We start from the raw sequence: 22,475 nt of genomic DNA, 5'->3' as shown, positions 1-22,475 counted from the left end.
GAAATGGCGTTAATTATCCATCATGCCTACATGATAAAGCCTCCATAAAAATCCCAAAAGTATGGGGTCCAGAGAGCTTCCAGGTTCATGAACACATGGAGGTACTGGGAGAGTGGCACACCCAGAGATGGCAAATACATACTTTATCCTATGCATCTCTTCCACCTAGATGTTCATCTGTATCCTTTATCATATTCTTTTATAATAAACTGGTAAATGTAAGTAAACTGTTTCCCTGAATTATGTGAGCCACTCTAGCAAATTGATTGAACTTGAAGAAGGGATCATGGGAACTTCTGATTTATAGCTGATTAGTCAGAAGCACAGGTGACAAACTGAATTTGCAATTGGCATATGAAGGAGGGGAATGGTCTTGTAGGGCTGAGCTTTTAACCTGTGGAATCTGACACCATCTCCAAGTTAGTAGTGTCAGAATAAACTGCAGGACACCCCCCTGGAGTTGCAGAGAATTGCTTGGTTTGAGGAAAACTCCCACATGTATGGTGTCAGAAGTGTGGTGAGTGTGGTAATGGTATGAGAGTAAAGGAGAGAGACACAGCAGAGGTGTAGGTTTTCTATACAACACAAAAAGGAATACCATTCAGCCTTGAAAAAGAAAGAAGTTCTGATATTCTACAACATAGATAAACCTTGAGTACTTTATACTAAGTTAAATAAGCCAGTCACAAAATGTTAAGTACTATATAATTCTGCTTATGTAAGGTATCTAGAGTAGTTATATTCATAGAAAGAGAAAGAATGGTGGTTGACAGGGCCTGGAGGAAGGGAGGAATGGGGAGCTATTATTTAATGGGGACAGAGTTTCAGGTTTACAAGATGAAGAGTTCTGTGGATGGATGGTTCTGATAGTAGTGCAACAATGTAAATGTATTTAATGCCATCGAACTGTATATTTAAAAATGGTTAAGATGGCAAATTTTGTGTGCGTTTAAAAAGTAATTGAAAAGTAGAACATTCCAACGACTAAGTGGGAATGAGGGGGTAGTGGGGAAGGACTAAAATTTTCTATTTAATGACTTTTTAGAAATAATAACCTGCTTATTTTGGCATTATGAAAACTTAGGTACAGAGTCTTAATACATGAGCCTGGCAGGGGAAGGAAGGGAAAGAAAGTCCACTGACCATCTATAGTCAGATAAATGTCTTCAGATAATTAATATGTCCTGTTTAATTGTCCCCAAATTGAGCTTGGTGCTATAAGAAAGAAAAGAATTGCCTCTTCTTGATAGGCAAGTAAGATTTACACATGCAAGTCAAGTATAAACTTTATTACTAACTAAATGTATATTTTCTGTAAGCAATAATTGTCCTCCTGTGCTATGCTAACCATGCCCTGTGCTAGTTGCTGAGGAGCAGGAGAGGAGCTTGCAACCTGGGGAGGACACATAACAATAAAGTTCTTGTGAAAAGAACTCACCCGAGCGATGGCAGGAGCACTCAGCTATATGGTTCAGAGAGGGAGGAGAGCTTTCATTTTCAGAGAAGAGAAGGTGAGGCTTGAAACAGACATTTTGTTTAAATCTTAAATTGGCAGCAAAATAGCACTGTCCCAATCAAATGACAGTCTATCTATGGAGGGACGTTGGGTGAGACGAAATTTCTAAAAAATGTAAATTTTTAAGTGTCACGTGTGTCCAATGATGAGAAAACTTGCAACTACACTTTCGAACAACAGAATCTCACAGTGATCAGCAGCTTTAGATGCATTGACTCCAACCACCTTGGGGAAAGAAACAGGCTGCATGATCATGTGAGGTCAGCAGCAAGGGAGAAACAAGACAGGTTTCCTTACAGACAACAGCCAGTGGGCATGGTGTAGGAGGCACTCAGAGGAGTGCTGGTAGTACTGCTTTGTTGCACTATTTCTTTTTGCTAAAATGAGAGCCACTCATAATAGTCATCCCACCTTTCTCTTGGATTAACATTGTGCTGAGGAGGTCCAATTCAGCATATCCATCCCTTCCCCAGAGATTGAAGCAATAAAGTATGAATAGATCAAGGAGTAAGATATGGTTCAAAAATAACAGGGAAGCTAGATGAAAAGAGTGACTTGGACCTGAGGCTAAAATTGACTTCCTTACCCTCACAGAGAGACAGAGAGAGAGAGAGAGAGAGAGAGAGAGAGGAGCATTTTCATCACCAATGACTCCCCAGGAAGTTGAAAGTGTTGGTGGGAGTTCTCATTTTGGGGCCTTCAATATGGAAGGAGGAAATGATCCTTCCCCATCAATCTTGCCATTTCTCAATTCTTAACAATTGAGTTAATGCTAAATTTATAGCTTTGCATCACTGTCTTTATACTGGAGTCGAACATGGGGTCTCCTTATCTTTTAAGAACTATATAAAATTGCTTTGAATTGGTTGATTCCACAGACTGTAGAAGTGCAAAGCCATCCCCATGACCCCAGGATTTCTTCGAATGCTCAGGGAGCCTACCTACTGTCCTGTGGACTTCTTGGTGTCCACTCCCTCTCCTCTAGTATTGGCTGTGTACCATGATGGCCACACATGAAACTCACCATTTTCACCATTTTCCACACAAAAAGCACTCACTCAAAATACACATGAATATGCTGAAGACTTGGGGGTCATGGAAGGTCCACCTTGCACAGGGCCCAGCAAACAATTTATAAATCTCTAGTGTGTACAGTTTGACCTCTGAAATCCTTTCTATACCCCCTTCTCTGAGCCTCCCTCCCCCAGCTGTTATTTCTCTGCCCTTTCTCCCTTGTGGTGACTGTCTTACTGGTTCCTCCCATTTCCCTCCCCAGTTGCCAAAATCAAAATACTCTCCAATATACAGAGCAGGTCAGAGTTCCACCAATTCTTCTTGATAAACTCCTATACCCAAAATACAGAAACGGTGCCCCCTTACTAGAAAACATTCTCATTTGAAGGCTTTCAGGACTAGAATGTAAACATTTTTTCCTAGCATATTTGAAAAAGTCAGCCCTGCAACTATCGTTTTACAAATCTCCAAAGGAGATTATCTTACTTCTTTTAGGTTTGGTTACAAGGGCCACTTTATAGCTCTTGACTTGTTTGTTCTTATTCTTACTTATATTACTTACTTATATTATTCTTACTTATTCTTCACAAGATAAGCCTTTTAGAATATGTATTGGAGAAGTGAAGCTTGATGTGAGTGACTCTAACTTTTGGTTATAACAGGATACTGCCCAAAGATATGGAGTAGATTAGACCGGGACTCTCCCTGGCCTTCCTGCAGGACCGACAAGCCTGATAGGAATCAACTGAAAGGGAAAGAATATTTTCCTCACATTAATAAGCCTTCATAATTTGAATGTTTCCTAATATACTTTGAATAACAAGTGTGGTTTCTATGGAAATGCAATGATTAATAATGTAGAAGCCTAGAAAACAGCCATGAGGCAGAGAATGAAGACATCCCTGTTAATTTTAATTTATAGCAAAGACACAGGAAGCTCCTCCTCAGCAGTGCTACAGTCACTGCTTCTGTAGCATGACCAAGTTATTTTTACACCATGTATAGATTTAGCTGTTAATTTAAAAAGCCTATATTTGAATGAGGTGAAGACTAATAAATTACCATATTTGTGTTAAATGTTGTAATGTCCCATAATTTGGAAAATTATATGCTTTAAAATTTTAAAGCAATAGACTTGTCCTGAATTACAAGACTGCATTATGACTTTCATGAGCTCTAGATAGGCACTTTTGCCTTTGTGAGACCCTTTCTCTATAAAACAATGAATATTGAAAATTAGATTGTATGAGTGCATTGATATAAAGATTATATTAATCTTTAATATAATCCAGACTGGATTCATTCTTATATATACTCATTGTATTTATTTTTTCTCCTGATTTTAAAATAAACTAAAATTAAAATATTTTCATGAATCCCTGAAAATATCGTGGGCCCTCTGTACTGTCTGACCATGCCTCATGGAACAGTCGGCCCTATGAAGTCAGAAACAACCAACACATGTTCCAGCTGGGGTCCACCTACTCCTAGCAACCCTCACCCCACCACAACCACACTACACACACACACACACAGCCTTTCACACTGAAATGAAAGCTTTCAAAGTAGTTTCTTTGGGAAATAGTACATTTATTCTAGTAATGCTGTCATTTCTGAAGTTTTTTACACAGCTCAATTTGGAGACCTAAGATGAATATATGAGATTTATGTTTGATTGTTAAAACAAAACTATCTTAGTGAAAATAATGTTTTTGCTACCAGAAAAAGGTTTGATTTCTGTAGTATCGAACCTAAGTTTAAATGTGAACATTGTATAACATGTATTTGATTAAAGCATTTATAGAGAAAAGGTTACTTAGTTAAATGGTTATAAAACTGAGCTTGCAATCTTCTGCTAAATGATTAATATTTTCTGTTGCTGAGTAAATAAAATAGAAGCATATTTGTCCATTCTTCAGAAACAAACAGTATCTACTATATTTTTCTTGCAGTATATTCTTTCTATAAGCAGAGAAAATCTAAACAAGGATCTATTGACTGGTAAGTCCAGTGCTTTATTCACCAGTTGTCATTTTCTGTAAAGCACATGAGACTAATGATTGTCACATGATTTACTGAGATTTGTTTAATATTCCTTTTTTTGGGTTATTAAGAGCGAGACTATGTACAATACAAAGTGCTTATTTAAAAGTAGTGGTGATGCATCTTCCAGCTTCTCTTTTTCACTTTATCAGTGGTCTAAATAAAAATCATTTGTTCAGCGTGTATTGAATTTCTATTGTTTTCTAGGCACTGGATTGAATGAAAGTGCTCACTCCTCAGTGAAGAACTCATGGTCCAGTGGAACAACAGATATACAGATGTAACAATTTTCAAAGAGACAATTAGATTTTTTTATCAGAAAGATGAAACGCAATAGTGTGAAGGCTGATAGAGGGCTACAGTTTTTAGAGTATTATGATAATCCCTGTGTGCAAAAACAAGGCCCTGGACTAAAGCTATAGCCAAGTGGTTGGGCGGAAGTGTAGATTCAAGATATTTGTAGGAGACAAAACAGATTCAGGGTTAGGAGGCTCAGAAAGAGAAAGGTGTATATAAGCCTGAAGATTCTCATGTAACTAAAAAGACCTACCTATTAACTGAAAAGCCCCTGGATTGCAAATTAAATTTGTAGCTTGGATAATCAATCCAATCACATTCCATGTAGCTCTTTATCATAGTTTTTTCTTTTCTTCAGCATTTGTACTAAACAGATTCATTCCATGCAAAGCATGCCATTAGTATTTCTACTTTTTTTTAAATCAATCAATCCCTCAATGCATTCCAGCAGCCTTGGAGTTTTGGAGAGCAGAGGTTCCAACTATTTATCTGTGTTTCTCCTCAGTTCCCTACACAGGGTGAGTTTGCAACATATCTGTTGAATTGAATTCAACTGGGAGGAGGAGTGATAGGGAAGGTCACTCTAGTTGATTCACCAGGTACTTAAGAAATAGGGCTTAGTATTCTTCTTATTTCCATTTCTTTACTTGCAGTTGTAAGACTGACTTTTGGATGAGTAGATAGGTGGGGGTGGGCTAGGTTGCTTGGTATATTCATGTTGATCTTAAGAAATGAAACTACAAAACAGCTTTTTGAAAAAGTAGCATAGTGGACCTAAGATAATCTTTTAAGGGTATCCTATGAATTTATTGATAAAAATAATAGAAAATATTCACTGATGCACCAGGCACTATGTTAACTGCTTTATATTGCATCAATTTGTAAAACCCTCCAAACAACTCTGTGAAGTGGGAATTATTTTTACCTCAGTTTTATAGATGGTAAAGGAGGCTTGGAGAGCTCCACAGAACAGCAGATTACACTGTTAATAAGTAGTAGAATCTGGATTTGAACTTGAGTCTATCTATTCCAAAGTCTATGCTTTTAACTATTACAGTCACTGCCTCCAGTATTATATATAATATATGAAACACCTGCTAATAATAAGGAGCTCCAATCTTGCATGCTCCCCTGGTTTTCATTAGGGATGCACTGCACAGCATGCAATTTCATAAATGACATAAATATGTTGATAAAAAGAATGCTGAATCTCTTGACTCCTAAAGTTTGTTTGACATATAAAGTTCTTTTACACAGATCTTATTCCTTTACATGGCATCAGATGTGTGAGCCACCCATTCCACAGATAAACGCTCATTCCTTCTAATAGAAGAGCCTCACCTCTGAAAGTACTGTAACTAAATCATTTCCCTGAATCAGCTTTTCATGTAGGATTGTTTCATAGTTTACTATTTGGCGGGCTGTTAATAATTGTTAAGTAAAACAAACAGAAAAAGTAAATGTGGTCAAGTAAATTTGATAAACCCTGCATCAACTTAGTTTTAAAAGTCTTTTCTTACAGTACTTCTCAGGGCCTTTATTCTACTAGTCTGAAGTGTGGATTTTCTAGAGCAATGCTGTCTAAGATATGACCACAAATGCCAGCCACGTGTATAATTTAAAACTTTATATTAACCACATTAGAAAACCTAAAAAGAAATAGGTGAAATTAATTTTAATAGTATATTTAACCTAATATATCCAAAATATTATCATTTCAATGTACAATCAATGTAAGAAAGCTACTCATGAGACAGTTTGTTCTTTTTATTTTTTGGTACTAAGTAGTCAAAACCCAGTGGGTGCATCACATCTCCATTCAGACCAGCCGCATTTCAAGCACTCTAGAGCCACATATATCTGGGGGCCAGGACAGCACAGCCAGGAGGGTCAGAGTATGAGCATTTCTCTAATGACTGACCACAGAACAATTATTTTGGGGAGCATATCACAGGACTAGTGCTCCATGGAAAATTCTTTGGGATATATTACTATACATCTAATTTGAAAATAAAATAAAATTTAATTTACAAAACGGTTGATTCCACAAACACATTTTGTGTTTGTATTGATAAAAGACACCCATAGTGGTTCAGGTAAACTCTGACTTCTCCAAGTTATTTGTCAAAAGGTTTCTTAAACATAGATCAGTCTTTGGCTTATCTCAGATTTCAATATTCTAAAGCTTCTAATCCCATGTCCAAGAATCTTAAAGTCTTCAGACCCCAAATCAAACTCAAGCAAAGCAGAACAACAAAAAAAAAAGACAAAACCTGAGATGAAAAGGAGAGATAAGTACAGTTAGGAATATTGAATTGAAAGTCAGGTCTCTGGATTACTTTTCCTAATTTTTTTACTTTGTATGATCTCAGGCATCTCGTCTTTCCCTCTAGGATCTTGGTTATTCCATATATAAGATGAAGAGTTTTGAAATAAATCATCTCTGAGGTCCATTCCAGCTCTAACACCTGCATTTTAATTTGTATCTTTAAGAACAATAAATAACCACTAATTATATACCTCCTGCCCATGAGAATTAATAGGAACAAAAATAAGTTTACTATTATGATAAGAACATAATTAATAATTCAGAAAATGAGATATACTATAGATTGTTAGCAGGCAAAGAAAACACAAATAATTTGTCTACTTATTACTCATTTTCCCCTAACTGTTGCAGTGTTTGATTACAAAAAGAATTAGTATCAATAATCTATATTTATGACAAATTGAGTCAGAAGTCTAGAGGACTTGCTAAAAAGAAACATAAAGTCAGACATAGTATGAAAAAGGAAGTTTGACTGAATATTTCCAATTACAAATTAAACCTTAAATTGGGGAAAACTTTAAAAATATATGATGACAGCTTCTTTCCTAGGGTGCCAACAATTACAGTGATATAAGAATTTGCATAATGGAATTAGATTTTTTTTTTTTGAGATGAGGATAGTTGATTTTTATTTATCTATTTTGCTACCAAATTATCCTGGAACATTTGCCAAATTGTTGTCAAATTACCTTTTAACTAAATCATTTTTACATTGGTAAGAATAAGTATATCTATCACACTGTTCTCAGAAATTGATTAATATTTCAATTTGATTAAGTGAAATAAGAATTGGAATTTCATTTCTATTAGTTGTCTTTCTTTGTCTCCTCAGCTATTGAGAAATATCCGAATGCAAAGGTCCACTTTGGCCACAGACTGTTGAAATGTAATCCTGAGGAAGGAACAATCACAGTTCTTGGGTAATCACCAGTTAGCCTTTTGACTTCAGAGGTGAAGGGTTGACATGGAGAATTGTACCTGTAAACTTTGTTCTCTGGCTCCTTTGAAAGAATTAAATGATTAACAGGGTAATTCAAATAGTTTCTAGAATCAAGTAATTTTATATTGAAAATAGGTCTTAGATGCCTTCTGAATACTAGCACCAGCGATTCTTCCTGATTCTCCTGCTCACTCATCTTCTTATAGTATTTGACACTAGTAACCATACTCTGCTTCAAACACTCTCCTCCCTTGAAACAGATGACCCTCCGCTGCCCTGTTTCTCCTCCCCTCTTTCTGAATACTATTTGTCTGCCTCCCCTTGGCCGACTCAATTTCCTCCAGAGTTCTAAGCCTCACATCCCACTCGTGGGATATGTCATGGATTCACAGTTCATTCAACAACTACTTGTAAATTCACATTTCTATGATTAACATCTCCAGGCCAGGCCTTTATCTTCATTCTCAATCTTTATTTCAATCTTAATCAATATTAATTTCTCATTAAACACCTTCACAACTATTTGCCATAATCTCAAACACATCTAAAACCTTGATCATCTATTTGTCACCAAGCATCTCCCATTCCTGACTTCCCTAGTACTATTACCCAAATAATTAAAATCATCCTTGATGTAGCCCTTTCCTTATTTTCTCCCACTAGGCCTATAAACATTCACCAATCATTCATACTTTCTGTTTGCCTCAGAGCCTATGTCTTCCTTCTTCCTGAGCACCACAATCCTTGGGCTCTCATCCCCACACATGCAGGCTACTACAGTCACCTTGTCCCTATTTCTTTCCCATCTGCACTCTGGCTCCACTGCAATGTTTCCACTCCTAAGTAAGTTATCTTAAATTACCACTCTTTATACACCATCTCCCCAATGGAAAAAAATTGTTTTCTCCCATTTGCCAGAATAATGTATTTAAACCTTTTGTCTTAACATTCAAAATTCTCTTCTCTTCCCTTCCCAACTGTATTCTTTTCTTAAATTCATCTTCTGATCCCCTCTGTTCAAGACAAATGTGTTGCTCCTAGAAGATTCTGGTCACATCCCTGTGGCTGTTCATACATTCCCTCCGTTTGAAACACTTTGCTTTCTTTTCAAGGTTCTCTTCCTTCATGCAGGGAACTCAACTCTTAGTCATGCTTCTGTGGCTTAGCATGTCTTTATTAATCAGTATGGTTGTGTGTTATCCTCATTCTCATAAGCAAACCCATGACTGGGACAATTGTTATCTTCATTTTATAGCTATCCACTCAAAGCTCTAAATCAGATAAGTAAAAGTGAGTAGTGGTCCCATTAAGTCACTACTTTTTATACCCAGTAGAGGTACTTCATCATTTCCACCACTAGACTTTTTTTTTTTGATGATTTATTTTATTTTTCAGACATGATAAAGTTCCCAAAGATGTCAACTGTGACCTCATTGTAGGATGTGATGGAGCCTATTCCACTGTCAGAACTCACCTCATGAAGAAACCCCGCTTTGATTACAGTCAACAATACATTCCTCATGGGTTCATGGAATTGACTATTCCACCTAAGAATGGGGATGTAAGTCCTTTCCCTTTCTTTTCTTCTTTCTACAGCTCTCCTCCTCCCCCTGCCCCGTATTAGTATAGAAGCATATTCTAGTGCAGTTGTTCTCATAGCATATCTTGATCCATGCCACAAGTATTCTGTAATTAATAATAAATTGGATGTACATGTATCTCTTTAATAATATCACTCTCACTCCCTTACCTTTTGATATGTTTTCTTGAATGGGGAAGAAAGGAGAGGAATTACAACTACTTTATTGGAAACACGCAGGGGATTTGTCTTACACAATAATATCATTTTTCTATTATCTCTTGGGAGAAAAAAATTGGGTTGGGAATCAACTATGTATACTGACAATCCAGAGTTCTCATACTCATGATTAAATGAAAAAGTTATTAAATAAAGCGAACAGCAAGTTGTTGCAAAGAGATTTGTATTGCATGTTTCTCATTCCCTGCTTCCCATGTTAAACCATATGTGGCCGGAGGGAAATATGTAGTATGTATATTGTGTATTGTCATAAGCAAATAAATGTAGGAATTTAATAAGGAAAATTAAAACACCAACAGAAGCAATGAGGATCTTGGCTTATCAGTAATGAAAAGTAAACAGCATTAGTTAAATTCTTGATTTGCATATAAAACATACATTTTTAAGGTACTGATTTAGTCTATACTATTTGAAATTCAGACATCTATGAAATAGTTTGTCAGTTTGGGATAGTGGTATTATATACCACTTATATACTAAACTATCAGCCAGTCAAATCCATATTTTAACATTTTGTTGTCTTTCTACTTCTTCCTCCTGGTTAAAAATGGATTTACTAATTCTTCAATGATATTTTATGGTCTTCAGGTGGGTCATATTCTAATGGCCCAGGATCTGATAATTCTGGATTATAGGATTCTGTTGAAAAATTGTCCCAAGTTTGAGTGGGATCATGCCTACTAATGTAGATTTAAGATAGCCATTTATTTACAAGGTGTTCCTATTTAATAGTAATGATTGGTGGTTTATAGAAAGTTTTTACTGTTTTAAGAAATGCTGTTTTGACATAGTAATGTGACCAGACATGGGAATATTTTGACATGGCCCAAAAACAATTCTATGAAACTTTCTCTCCACTTCTTTCTTTCTTCCTTCCTTTTCTTTTTCCTTTTCTTCCTTCCTTTTTTCTTTTTCTAATGTAGCAGACATTTTCACTCCATCTCTGACAGGTGGAGTAGGAGGGAGAGATTGGATGAGTGACAGAGTTGGGTGAATATTAGGGGAGTGCTTTTGGGAATTATGTGGGAGCTCATCTTAAAGCTGATTTTGCACAACAAGCAAACTGTCTTGCTTAGACTTTATGTGTGGAGGGACTTGTAGTAAGAAGACCCATGGGAATTATGATGAACCTGACCTTGGGACCGCTGTTGCATAAGGATATCTATTGAGAGCGTGACTTGGAATAAAGAACCTGAAAATTTAAAGAGTTGTTTTCTAGGGTTATGAAATATGTATGAATATCAAAATATTTTTGGTATCATATTTACTTTATCAACACCATGTAGAAGAGGTCAAAAGATAGCAAGAGGGAAGCAAGGAGGCTCACCTCATCCAGGCTGGTGTCCTATTACCATTAAGCTGCCTTGCTCATTTGTGCCTCCTCCACGCTGCTCAGCGTGCTCACCCTCACCAGCAGCCACTGTCCTTCACTGCTATCTAATCTACCAATCCCTTGTTTCAGCCATCCTAGCCCCACAATCCTCTTACTTGAACAGCTTTTATTTCCTAAACTTCTACCTAGGCACTAAATCATTTTGTCTCTCTACCACTTGAGTTGATGTTAAAGAGAAGTTTTTGGGAGCTTTTCACATGTATATATCTTGCCTATTCAACTGCTTTGTGAGATCTTTGGTGTCAAAGTGTTATTCACTTATTCATCTCTTTGTCTATGTATTGGGCTTTCTTTGGGGCTCTGGGGACAAAAAAGCTGGGAAGAAACAGTTTCATCTCCTAAGACACAAATAACTGTTAAAAAAGTGTGAAAATGTTAGCTAGGAGACTAAGATGTACTTTCTGTCATCTTTTTACTACCATAAGACATATACATGGTAGGTGCTCTCTAAACATTTATAGAAAATAATACAAACTTAAAATAGTTGGGAAACATTGTATATTCTTATGTATGTAATACCCCTAGGAACCTCAGTGGTTTGGGTCACTTGGGTCTTTGGGTCAATTCATGTGCCCAAGCCATACATACCTACTCAGGCGTCTATTGCTCTGTAGTGGCTTTGCTAAAGAGGGAGCATTTCTCCCTATTATTTATGTTGTAGTAAACAAATGATAAGAGGCTTGTTCGTAAAATTTTGTTTTGTCCATGAAATTTAAACTTAGGACCTTTCTGTTTATACAAATAAGTACCCAAATAAGGTAAAAAATAAAGTAGAAAAATATTACACATATATACACACATCCACACATCCACAGCTTATGTGTGTATATAATATATATTTTATATATGTATGTGTACATATTTGTGTATGTGTATATATGTGCGTGTGTCCATGGAAATAGAGGAGAGAGAGAAAATGAATATCTTATGGCATGTTCTCAAATCTTGAATTATACATGGTATCAAAAACTCACCTAAGCCTGAGTTTATAAAGACAGAACACAAAGTCTTTTCTAAGAAAACTTCTGCTTTACGTAGCAATGGATGTGCACATCACCATGCATATGACACTGATTTAAATTGCTGTGGAAACAATTATAACATAAACAGAATCATCGTGTTTAATTTGTTAATGCAGATGTGTTACATTAATACACTAATTATATATACCTTTTTTTCCCTGCAGTATGCCATGGAACCTAATTATCTACATATTTGGCCTAGAGATACCTTTATGATGATTGCACTTCCTAACATGGTAGTGTAAAATTTCTTATCAACTGTCATTTTGCATATATAATTAATGTTTTCATTACTTACTTTTATATTCTGTATGCATGAATGTAATCAACTTCATCATTGTTTAATCTATTTAGTGATTATATCTGAAACTCTGGGGATACTGAGGAAAAACCTGAAGGAATCCAAATTATTTACTTTGGAGAGGATATTTAACATATATGAATGACTAATGGGGGTTTATGTGTGGTGGTACCTGACTGCCACCTCCCCCAAGACAGCATAGGGAGAAATAGTCCCCAAATAAAGCCAAAAAGATTTAGGTTATATATTAGGAAGTATTTTTCATCCTTTAATATCTGTAGGAAAACCTTGGAATATACATTATCTCAAAAGAGCATGGCTGTTCTTTCATTACAAAGAAACTTTTTTGCTATATTAATATATAATATATACATATATATAGTTAGTATTATCTATATAGATAATATAGACAGATATACCTATTGATATTTCTCTGGTTGGTCTTTTACTTTATTTTTTTTTCTTCACTTATTAACAGTCCTAGGGCCCAATGCCTTAATATCTTAACATCTTAAATGGAACAACAATAAAGCAAATAAAAAGAGGAGAAATCAAATCCAACCAACCTATTAATAATCTAAGAAGTGTAATGTTTGCTTGGTGAAAATATCTGGGGTTTACAGTATAAAATTCTCCTGATAACCAAGGAGCTGGGGAGCACCTTGGGACTTGACGGAGCTTTTCCTTGGGAGTGAGGGAAGAAAGAGAGTGTGCCTTTCCTGTCTGCTTGGACATTCTTCCCAGAGGCCCCTGAGCCACAGCAAGCGGTCTGTGATTTAGGGATCTGCCTTAGTGCCAGCATTGCCTGGCCCCCTGATCTCTCTCACACTGTTCCTCTTCTTCTCACAGAACAAATCTTTCACGTGTACTTTGTTCATGCCCTTTGAAGAGTTTGAAAAACTGCTAACTAGTAGTGATGTGCTGAATTTCTTCCAGAAGTACTTTCCGGATTCTATCCCTCTAATTGGAAAGTAAGTCTCAAGATGTACAATTGTGCCTTTTGCCCCACTGGTTTGAATTATTCAAAGTTCAAATAAAGGCTAATGTACTTATTTCCATTTTTGTGAAACATAACCAATCATGCAGTGACCTGGACAGGAAGCCTAGATTACAGCAAAAGTCCAAGAGGATCTTGTGCTGTGAACAGGAATTCTGAAAAAATCCAGGCCAGGCCAGTTTCCCTGGGAAAGACAAGTCACCAATGTCCCTGGACCTTCTATGTACTCTGAGCAGGCGCTCAGGCCCCTTAGGTCTTGGCTGTGATTCCTTCTGCTGTTGGGAACACAAATCTATGTCAAGGCAGAAATAGCTAGCAACCTCAAGTCTCAAGTCCACCAGCTGCTAGCTGTACAGGCTTTCCTATGTCTCACGCCCCTCACAGTAAAATGGTGATAATAGTAGTACCTGTGCCAAAGGGTTGTTGTGAGGAGTAAAGGGGATCATGCTTATAAATCATTCAGCACAGGGCCAGGCACATATAAAGTTCCCCCAAATTGATAGCTAATTGTATTAGCTGTCTGGCTTATCAGCCTCAGCTCCTCTGGCCCATATCAACTTCGCCTCCATATGGACCTTGTCATTTGGTCTCACTCAGTGCCTCTCTCCCACTGTCACTCCGTCCTGGAATCCAGTTCACTTTCTATCTCCAGCGATGTCTTCATGGAGGCAGCACAATACTGCAGAAAGAGCAAGATTTTAATATTGCTCTTGTCCCTGACTTACCTGAGTCTCAGATTTTTCATCATTAAAATAGACATCAGGATACCTAACTTTTAGGGCAATTTTGAAAATTGAATGAGCTAATTATGTAAAAGGGATAGTTCACTGCCCACCCATAGCAGATCTTTTAAAAATTGTCAGTTCTCATCCTTTCCTGCAGAACAATTCAATTGCCTGTGTTGGTTTCTCCTTCTCTGACTTTGAAGGGAAATCTCTGCACACCAAAATTTAGCCCTTAGCTACTTCAGAATTTGTTCTGTGGCTCTTTCTTGCCTCTCGCACTAGATTTAAGATCCTCTAGTGTATGTACTACTTCTCTACCTATAGCTTCCACAAAACCTCTGTAGATGTTTGAACAGATACTAGCTTGATTACAGTTGTTCATTTCCAAATACACATGGATTCACATTAACTTAATTTTGGTTTGTTGTGTGTTAATCAAATACACAACTACATCTCAAGTTTTTCCAAGGAAACCTAAAACATTCCAACGTAGTTGAAAATTGTGTGATCTGTGTGCTTGATAATAAAATTTTCATGACATATAACACAGACATATTTCAAGTTATTCAAATGCAGCTAAACTTGTTCTTTTTGGATGTGATTAAAACTGTTGCAAATTAAGAATATAAATAGAACAGTGGAATTTGGGAACTAGAAGAACCTTCAGTTCTCCCTCTCCTGTTTTCTTCCTGGCATTCTCACGTACTTTTCAATGAAATATTATGTTAACAAAGCCAGTAAATCTGAAAGAATTACACAATATTTAATACCCAGCTTAACATTTTTACATTTTTATTGTTTTCCTCTAAAGGCAAACCCTGGCACAAGATTTCTTTCTGTTGCCCGCCCAGCCCATGATATCCGTTAAGTGCTCTTCTTTTCACTTTAAATCACACTGTGTGTTGATGGGAGATGCAGCTCATGCCATAGTGCCCTTTTTTGGGCAGGGAATGAATGCGGTAAGTTCTTTTTCCGTAGGTGAGTCCCTTAAATTTCTCTGGGTCAGTCTCGACTAAAAAGTCTTAAATAAAATCATGCTTAAAACTATCCCCACATAATCTCTGAGAAAACAGTCAACTCAACAACCATACCAGCTATTTAACTAGATTGATCTCTAAATATAGTCAATTCTTGGATTACTTGATGCAGTAATTTAGTGTATAAAAAAGCATAAGATAGTTTTCTGTTCGGTTAGAAAATATATTGATGACTTGAAATTTGGAAACTTGAGTGTCAGCAATTCAAGACTTAATTTTAAAGTATATTTTTTCTAGAGATTATAATGTTAGTATCAAAAAAGAAAAATATCCCAAATTATCTTTTTTTCCCTCTGCTTTTTCATTCCAAAGGAAAAGAAAACACAATTGATAGAGTTAAATAAAATGATGAAACAGACTAGATGTTGAATACTACTGCTTTCATGGAAATTTTACCATTCTGGCTAAAAAGTATTTCAGAAAATGAATAGTGTTCAAATATTGAACATTAATTTTAAGGAATTCTGTAATAATTGTCTAGACAAACAATTATTTTATGTGCATGTGTGTTTGATTACTAATAGTTTTATAACCATAGTCTTATATTGTTTTGGTGAATGGGACATAGTCCAAGAATAAAGAGCTTATGAATCTAATCAATTATATTTTGAGCAAAGTAGTCGTAAACATTTTGTTTTACAAAAACATAAAAAGAGAGATGGGATCAAGTTGGCAGAGTAGGAGGACCCTGAGTTCACCTCCTCTCATGAACACATCAAAACTATAGCTACACATAGAGAAACTCACTGTGAACAGCCTGAAGACTAGCAGAGTAGCTCTTCTACAACCAAGGCTATAAAGAAAGAATCACATGGAGTCTGGTAGGAGGGGAGGAGAATTGATCTAGTCAATTAGTGTGTGACCCAGAAGAGGAGGGGGATATCACAGATTTGGAGATCCTCCCTGGGGAGCAAGGAGTTTGAGCCACATATTAGACACCCCAGGTCTGAGGTTCAAGGCCAGGAAAATGAGACTCCTTAGCTGTTTTGAAAACCAGTGTGGCTTACTAGGGGGCAGTAAGAAACTGATACTCTGCTCCTGAAGAGCATGTACACAGACTTGCTTGCTTCCAATCCCAGCATGGAAGCAGCAGACTGACAACTTCTGGTTGCTCTGGATGGCCTGCCAGGGCTGCCCTAGTGTGCCCCCAAGCCTGCACTGGGCTCCTGCTCCAGCACCTCCTACTCTGGCGCTGTTCCCCACTAAGGTGGAAGCTGCTATTGCCAATGAGCATGCATATACCAGGGAAGGAATGCAACCAGCTCAGCAGTGTGGCTCCAACCCCTCCAGTCCCCACCCTGCCTCTAACCAAGGTGTGTACACCTGGGAAAAAAGCAGAACCAGTTTAGAAGTGCAGCTCCAAGCCCTCAGGAACCTGGCCATGCCCCCAACCAAGGCAGAGGTTGCCATCACACTCAACAGAAACCCACCACCCTCAGGGCTTCTACTCCAGTCCCTTGAGCCTCAAATCCTACCCCATAGGGCAGTGACTGCCACTGAGCCTAGGAGAAGCCCTGGCTGCACCTGGATCTGGCTCTAGTCCCTCTGAATACAATCCTATTTCCCACCAAAGTGGTGGCTGCCAGCATACCCTAGGGAAAAGTGTGGACCATGCTCACTTCAGATGCAGCTCTCCCACCAAAGCCAGTGGACACATGCAGACTGAATAGGCCATCATAGGACATGCTTTCAAGACCAGGACAGGTAACTTTCACGTAATTTCATAGAGACAAACATAGAAAGTTAAACAAAATGAGAAAATGGAGGAATATGTTTCAAACAAAAGAACAAAGTAAAACCCTTGAAAAATACCCTAATGAAATAGAGATAAATAATTAACCTAATAAAGTGTTCGAAGCGATGGTCATAAAGATGCTCACCAAACTTGGGAGTAGAATGAAAGCACTCATTGAAAACTTTAACAGAGATTTAGAAAATATAAGAAAAAACCAATCAGAGCTAAAGAATATAATAACTAAAATGAAAAATACACTAGGGGTATTCAACAGCAGATTAGGTGATAGAGAAGAATGCATATGTGATCTGAAAGAAGGAATAGTGGAAATCACAAAATCAGAACAGCAAAAAAAACCCCACAAATTCTTAAAAATGAGACCTCTGAGGCAATATCAAACATACTAACATTGATATTATAGGGGTCTCAGAATAAGAAGAGAGAGGAAGAGGTAGAAAATGTATTTGATGAAATTGTGGCTGAAAACTTCCTTAACTTGAAGAAGGAAACAGATATCCAGGTACAGGAAACAAAGAGAGTTCCAAACAAGATGAACCCCAAAAGACCCACACCAAGACAATGAAAATGGCAAAATTAAAGAAAGAATTTTAAAGGCAGCAAGGACAAAACAAAGAGTCACAAAAAAGGGAACTCCCATAAGGCAATCATATTAGTTGATTTTTCAGCAGCAACTTTGCAGGCCAGAAGGGAATGGAATGATATGTTTAAAGTGCTGAAAGGAAAAAACCTACAACTAAGAATGCTTTACCCAGCAAGGTTATTGTTCAGAATTGAAGGAGAGATAGTTTCCCAGACAAGCAAAAAGTAAAAGAGGTCATCACTACTAAATTGACCTTACAAGAAATGTTAAAGTGTCTTCTTTAAGTAAAAAAGAAAAGGCTGTAACAAGAAATAAGAAAAATAAGAAGGGAAAAATCCCACTGGTAAAGGCAAATATATGGTAAAAGCAGTGGATCAACCACTTAAATAAGCTAGAACAAAGGTTAAAAGACAAAAACTGTAAAATCAAGTATAATTACAATAAACAGTTAAAGGATAAGCCTGAAAATGTAAAATATGACATAAAAAACACAAACCATGGGGGAGGAATAAAAAAAGTAGATCTTTTAGAATGTTTTTGAACTTAAATGTCTATCAGTTTAAAACAAATAGGTATAGTTTAGGTCAACATATATGAACTCCATGGTAACCACAAATCAAAAACCTACAATAGATACACAAAAATTAGAGAGATAGAAACACAAACATAACACTAAAGAAAATCATCAAACCACAAAGAAAGAGACTAAAAGAAGAAGAAAAGAACAAAGAAGAACTACCAGAAAACAAATAATAAAATGGCAATAAGTACATACCTATTAATAACCATATTAAATGTCATTGGACTAAATGCTTCAGTCAAAAGACATAGGGTGGCTGATTGGATTAAAAAATAATATCCATCTCTCGGCTGCCTACAGGAGACTCACTTCAGAGCTAAAGACACACACACAGGTTGAAAGTGAGGGGATGGAAAAAGATATTCCATGCAAATAAAAACCAAAGGAAAGCTGGGTAACAATACTCATATCAGACAAAGTAAATTTTAAAACAAACTCTATAATAAAAGAAAAAGAAGGGCATTATATAATGATAAAGGGGTCAATACAGGAAGAGGATATAAAAATTGTAAACATATATGCACCGAATATAGGAGTACTTAAATATATAAAGTGAATATTGACAGACATAAAGGGAGAAATTGACAGTTATACAATAATAGTAGAGGACTTTAACACTCCACTTGCCTTAATGGATAGATCATCCAGACAGAAAATCTAAAAGGAAACAGTGGCCTTAAATGACACATTAGACCAGGTGGACTTAATAGTTACTTACAGGATGGCAAGAGCAGTTTTAAAAGGGAAGTTTATAGCATTTCAGGCCTACCTCAAGAAAATAGAAAAGTCTCAAGTAAACAACCTATCTTATCTGAAGAAATTAGAAAACGAAGAAAAAACAAAGCCCAAAGTCAGCAGAAGGAAGGAAATAATAAAGACCAGAGTGAAAATAAATAAAATAGAGAACCCTCTCAAAAAATAAAAATAAAAAATAGAAAAAATCAAAGAAACCAAGGGCTGGTTTTTTAAAAAGATAAACAAAAAACAGATAAATATTTACCCAGGCTCACTAAGAAAAAAAGAGAGAGGATCCAAATAAACAAAATAATAAATGAAAGAGAAGATATAACCATTATCACAGAAACACAAACAATCATAGGAGAATACTATGAATATGCCAACAAACTGGACAACCTGAGAGAAACAGATAGATTTCTAGAAACATACAACCTTCCAAGACTGAAACAGGAGGAAATAGATAATCTGAACTGACTGATTATTAGTATTGAAACTAAGTCAATAATCAAAAACACTCAACAAACAAAACCAGGACTAATAACTTCACGGATGAATTCTACCAAACATTTTCCAGAAAATTGAAGAGGAGGGAACACTCCCAAATTCATTCTGAGTCCATCATTGCCCTGATACCAAAATATACAAAGACACTACAAAAAAATAAAAGAATATTAGAGACCAATTTTTCTGATGAGTATAGATGTAAAAATTCTCAACAAAATATTAACAAATAAATTTAACAATAAATTAAAAGAATCATAAACTATGATAAACTGGGATTAATCCCTGCAGTACAAGTATGGTTCAATATCTGCAAATCAACCAGTGTGATAAATCACATTATCAAAACAAAAGATAAAAATCACATGACCATCTCAATAGATGTAGGAAAGGCATTTGACAAAATTCAACATCCATTCTGATAAAAACTCTGAACAAAATTTGTACAGAGGGGACATATCTCAACATAATAAAGGTCATTTATGACAAACACACAGATAACATCATACTCAGCAGTGAAAAGCTGAAAGCTTTTTCTCTAAGATCAGGAACAAGATAAGGATGTCCACTCTCACCATTTCTATTTAATATAGTACTGGAGGTCCTAGCTATAGCAATCAGACAAGTAAAAGAGGTAAATGGCATCCAAATTGGAAAGGAAGAAGTAAAACTGTCACTATTTGCTGATGACATATTATATATAGAAAACCCTAAAGTCTTCACCAAAAAAATATTGGAACTAATAAATGAATTCAGTAAAGTAGCAGGATACAAGATTAATATACAGAAACATGTTGCTTTTCTATGCACTAATAGTGAACTATTAGAAAGTGAAAGCAAGAAAACAATACCATTAGAATTGCACCAAAAATAATAAAACACATAGAAATAAATTTAACCAAGGAGGTGAAAGACTTATACTCTGAAAACTATAAGACATTGATAAAGATAATTAAAGATGATAAAAATAAATGGAAAGATATCCTGTATTCATAGATTGGAAGAATTAATATTGTTAAAATGTCCATACTACCCAAAGCAATCTACAAACAATGCAATTCTTATCAATATCTTCACTATAGTTTTCACTGAGCTAGAAAAAAATCCTAAAATTTGTAAGGAACTACAAAAGACCCTCAGTAGACAAAGCAATCTTGAGAAAAGAGAACAAAGCTGGAGGTATCATGGACCCTAAATTCAGACTATGCTACAAAGCTATAATCATCAAAACACTATGGTAATGACACAAAAACAGACACATAGGTCAATGGAACAGAGAGCCCGGAAATAAACCCATGCAGATATGGTCAGTTAATCTAGCAACCTACTGAATGGGAGATCTTTGCAAATGTAATGTCTGATAAGGGGTTAATATCAAAAATATATAAAAACTCATGAAACTCAATGTCAAGAAAACAAACAACCCAATTTAAAAAATGGGCAGAAGACCTGCATAGGAATTTTTCCAAAGAAGACATACAGATGTCCAACAGGCATATGAAAAGATGCTCAACATCACTAATCATCAAGGAAGTACAAATCAAAACCATCGTGATATATCATATCATAGTTGTCATAATGGCTATCGTCAAAAAGACAACAAAGAACAAGTGTTGTCAAGGATGTGGAGAAAAGGGAATTCTAGTAGTGTTGGTGGGAATGTAAATTGGTGCAGCCGCTAAGGAAAACAGTATGGAGGTTCCTCAAAAAATTAAAAATAGAACTACCATACGGTCCAGAAATTCCACTCATGGTATGTATCCAAAGAAAATTAAAATGCTAATTCAAAAAGATATATGCACCCCATGTTCATATCAGCATTATTTACAATAGTCAAGATATGGAAGCAACCTAACTGTCCATTAACAATGGATGGATAAAGAAGTGCTATGTATATACAACAGAATATTACTCAACCATAAAAAAGAACGAAATTTTGCCGTTTGCAACAATGTGGATGGACCTGGATGGTATTATGGTTAGCGAAATAAGTCAGACAAAGAAAGACAAATACTGTACGTTTTCACTTATATGTGGAATCTAAAAAATAAAGCAAATGAATGAATATAACAAAGCAGAAACAAACTCACGGATATAGAGAACAAACTAGTGGTTACCAGTGGGTAGAAGGGTAGGGGGAGGGGCAAGATAGAGGAAGAGGATTAAGAGGTACAAACTATGAGGCATAAAATAAATAAGATGCAAGGATGTAATATACAGCACAGGGTATATAGCCTATATTTTATAATACCTTTATATGGAGTATAATCTATAAAAATATCAAATCACTATGTTGTATACCTGAAATAAATATAATATTGTAAGTCAACTGTACTTAAATTTTTAAAAAAGTAAGGAGACATCAATTTTAGCATGGTGGATAATTAGAACTCCCTGGTTCAAAGCCTGGTTTCATGATTTATTAGAATATGTTCTCATGCAACTAACTTATCTCTATCTCCTTATCTGTAAAATTCAGATTTTAATATACCTATCTCATAAGAATTCTCCAGGAATAAATGAATTAATTAAACAAAGAATTTAAGAGTGTTATCTCATCCTTATATGGTATCTCTCATTTCTAAATTCCTATAGCATTAACAGCCTATATAATTGACAAATTTATTTGCTTCAGGTATGATATGTATAATTGATATAGAAATATTTTATTTCTTAATGTTTACATATTTTTATATTGTCTTAAAACCATAGTTTGAATTCTTAGGATGCAGGAAACATAGCTTTTTATTTTCTTCTCCCTACTGCATTTAGCATAGTACCTTACTAATTTTGTGGATTTGTTGATTGGAAATTTGCTTTAATCTTGGTTTATAGAAAGTAAGTTAATATGAAAGTTCTGTCCTGTTAAATTGCTCTAAATGTGAAT

The 22,475-nt window shown here is 35.9% G+C and overlaps 1 protein-coding gene across 1 annotated transcript in view; it reads left to right on the top strand.

Annotated features, from left to right (window-relative positions):
* Positions 1 to 22,475, top strand: part of KMO (kynurenine 3-monooxygenase) — a 56,055-nt gene that overhangs the window by 26,063 nt on the left and 7,517 nt on the right. Inside the window, exons 5-10 of the mRNA XM_082615007.1 lie at positions 4,483 to 4,531; positions 8,032 to 8,119; positions 9,535 to 9,700; positions 12,538 to 12,609; positions 13,524 to 13,645; positions 15,208 to 15,355. Of these exons, the coding sequence (XP_082471133.1) occupies positions 4,483 to 4,531; positions 8,032 to 8,119; positions 9,535 to 9,700; positions 12,538 to 12,609; positions 13,524 to 13,645; positions 15,208 to 15,355 (645 nt within the window). The remainder of the gene's footprint in view (positions 1 to 4,482; positions 4,532 to 8,031; positions 8,120 to 9,534; positions 9,701 to 12,537; positions 12,610 to 13,523; positions 13,646 to 15,207; positions 15,356 to 22,475) is intronic.

Source organism: Mesoplodon mirus (genome assembly GCF_964341445.2).
Source record: "Mesoplodon mirus genome assembly, chromosome: 3".
In the NCBI taxonomy this organism is placed as follows: Eukaryota; Metazoa; Chordata; class Mammalia; order Artiodactyla; family Ziphiidae; genus Mesoplodon; species Mesoplodon mirus.
This window is presented reverse-complemented; position numbering and strand designations above follow the sequence as displayed.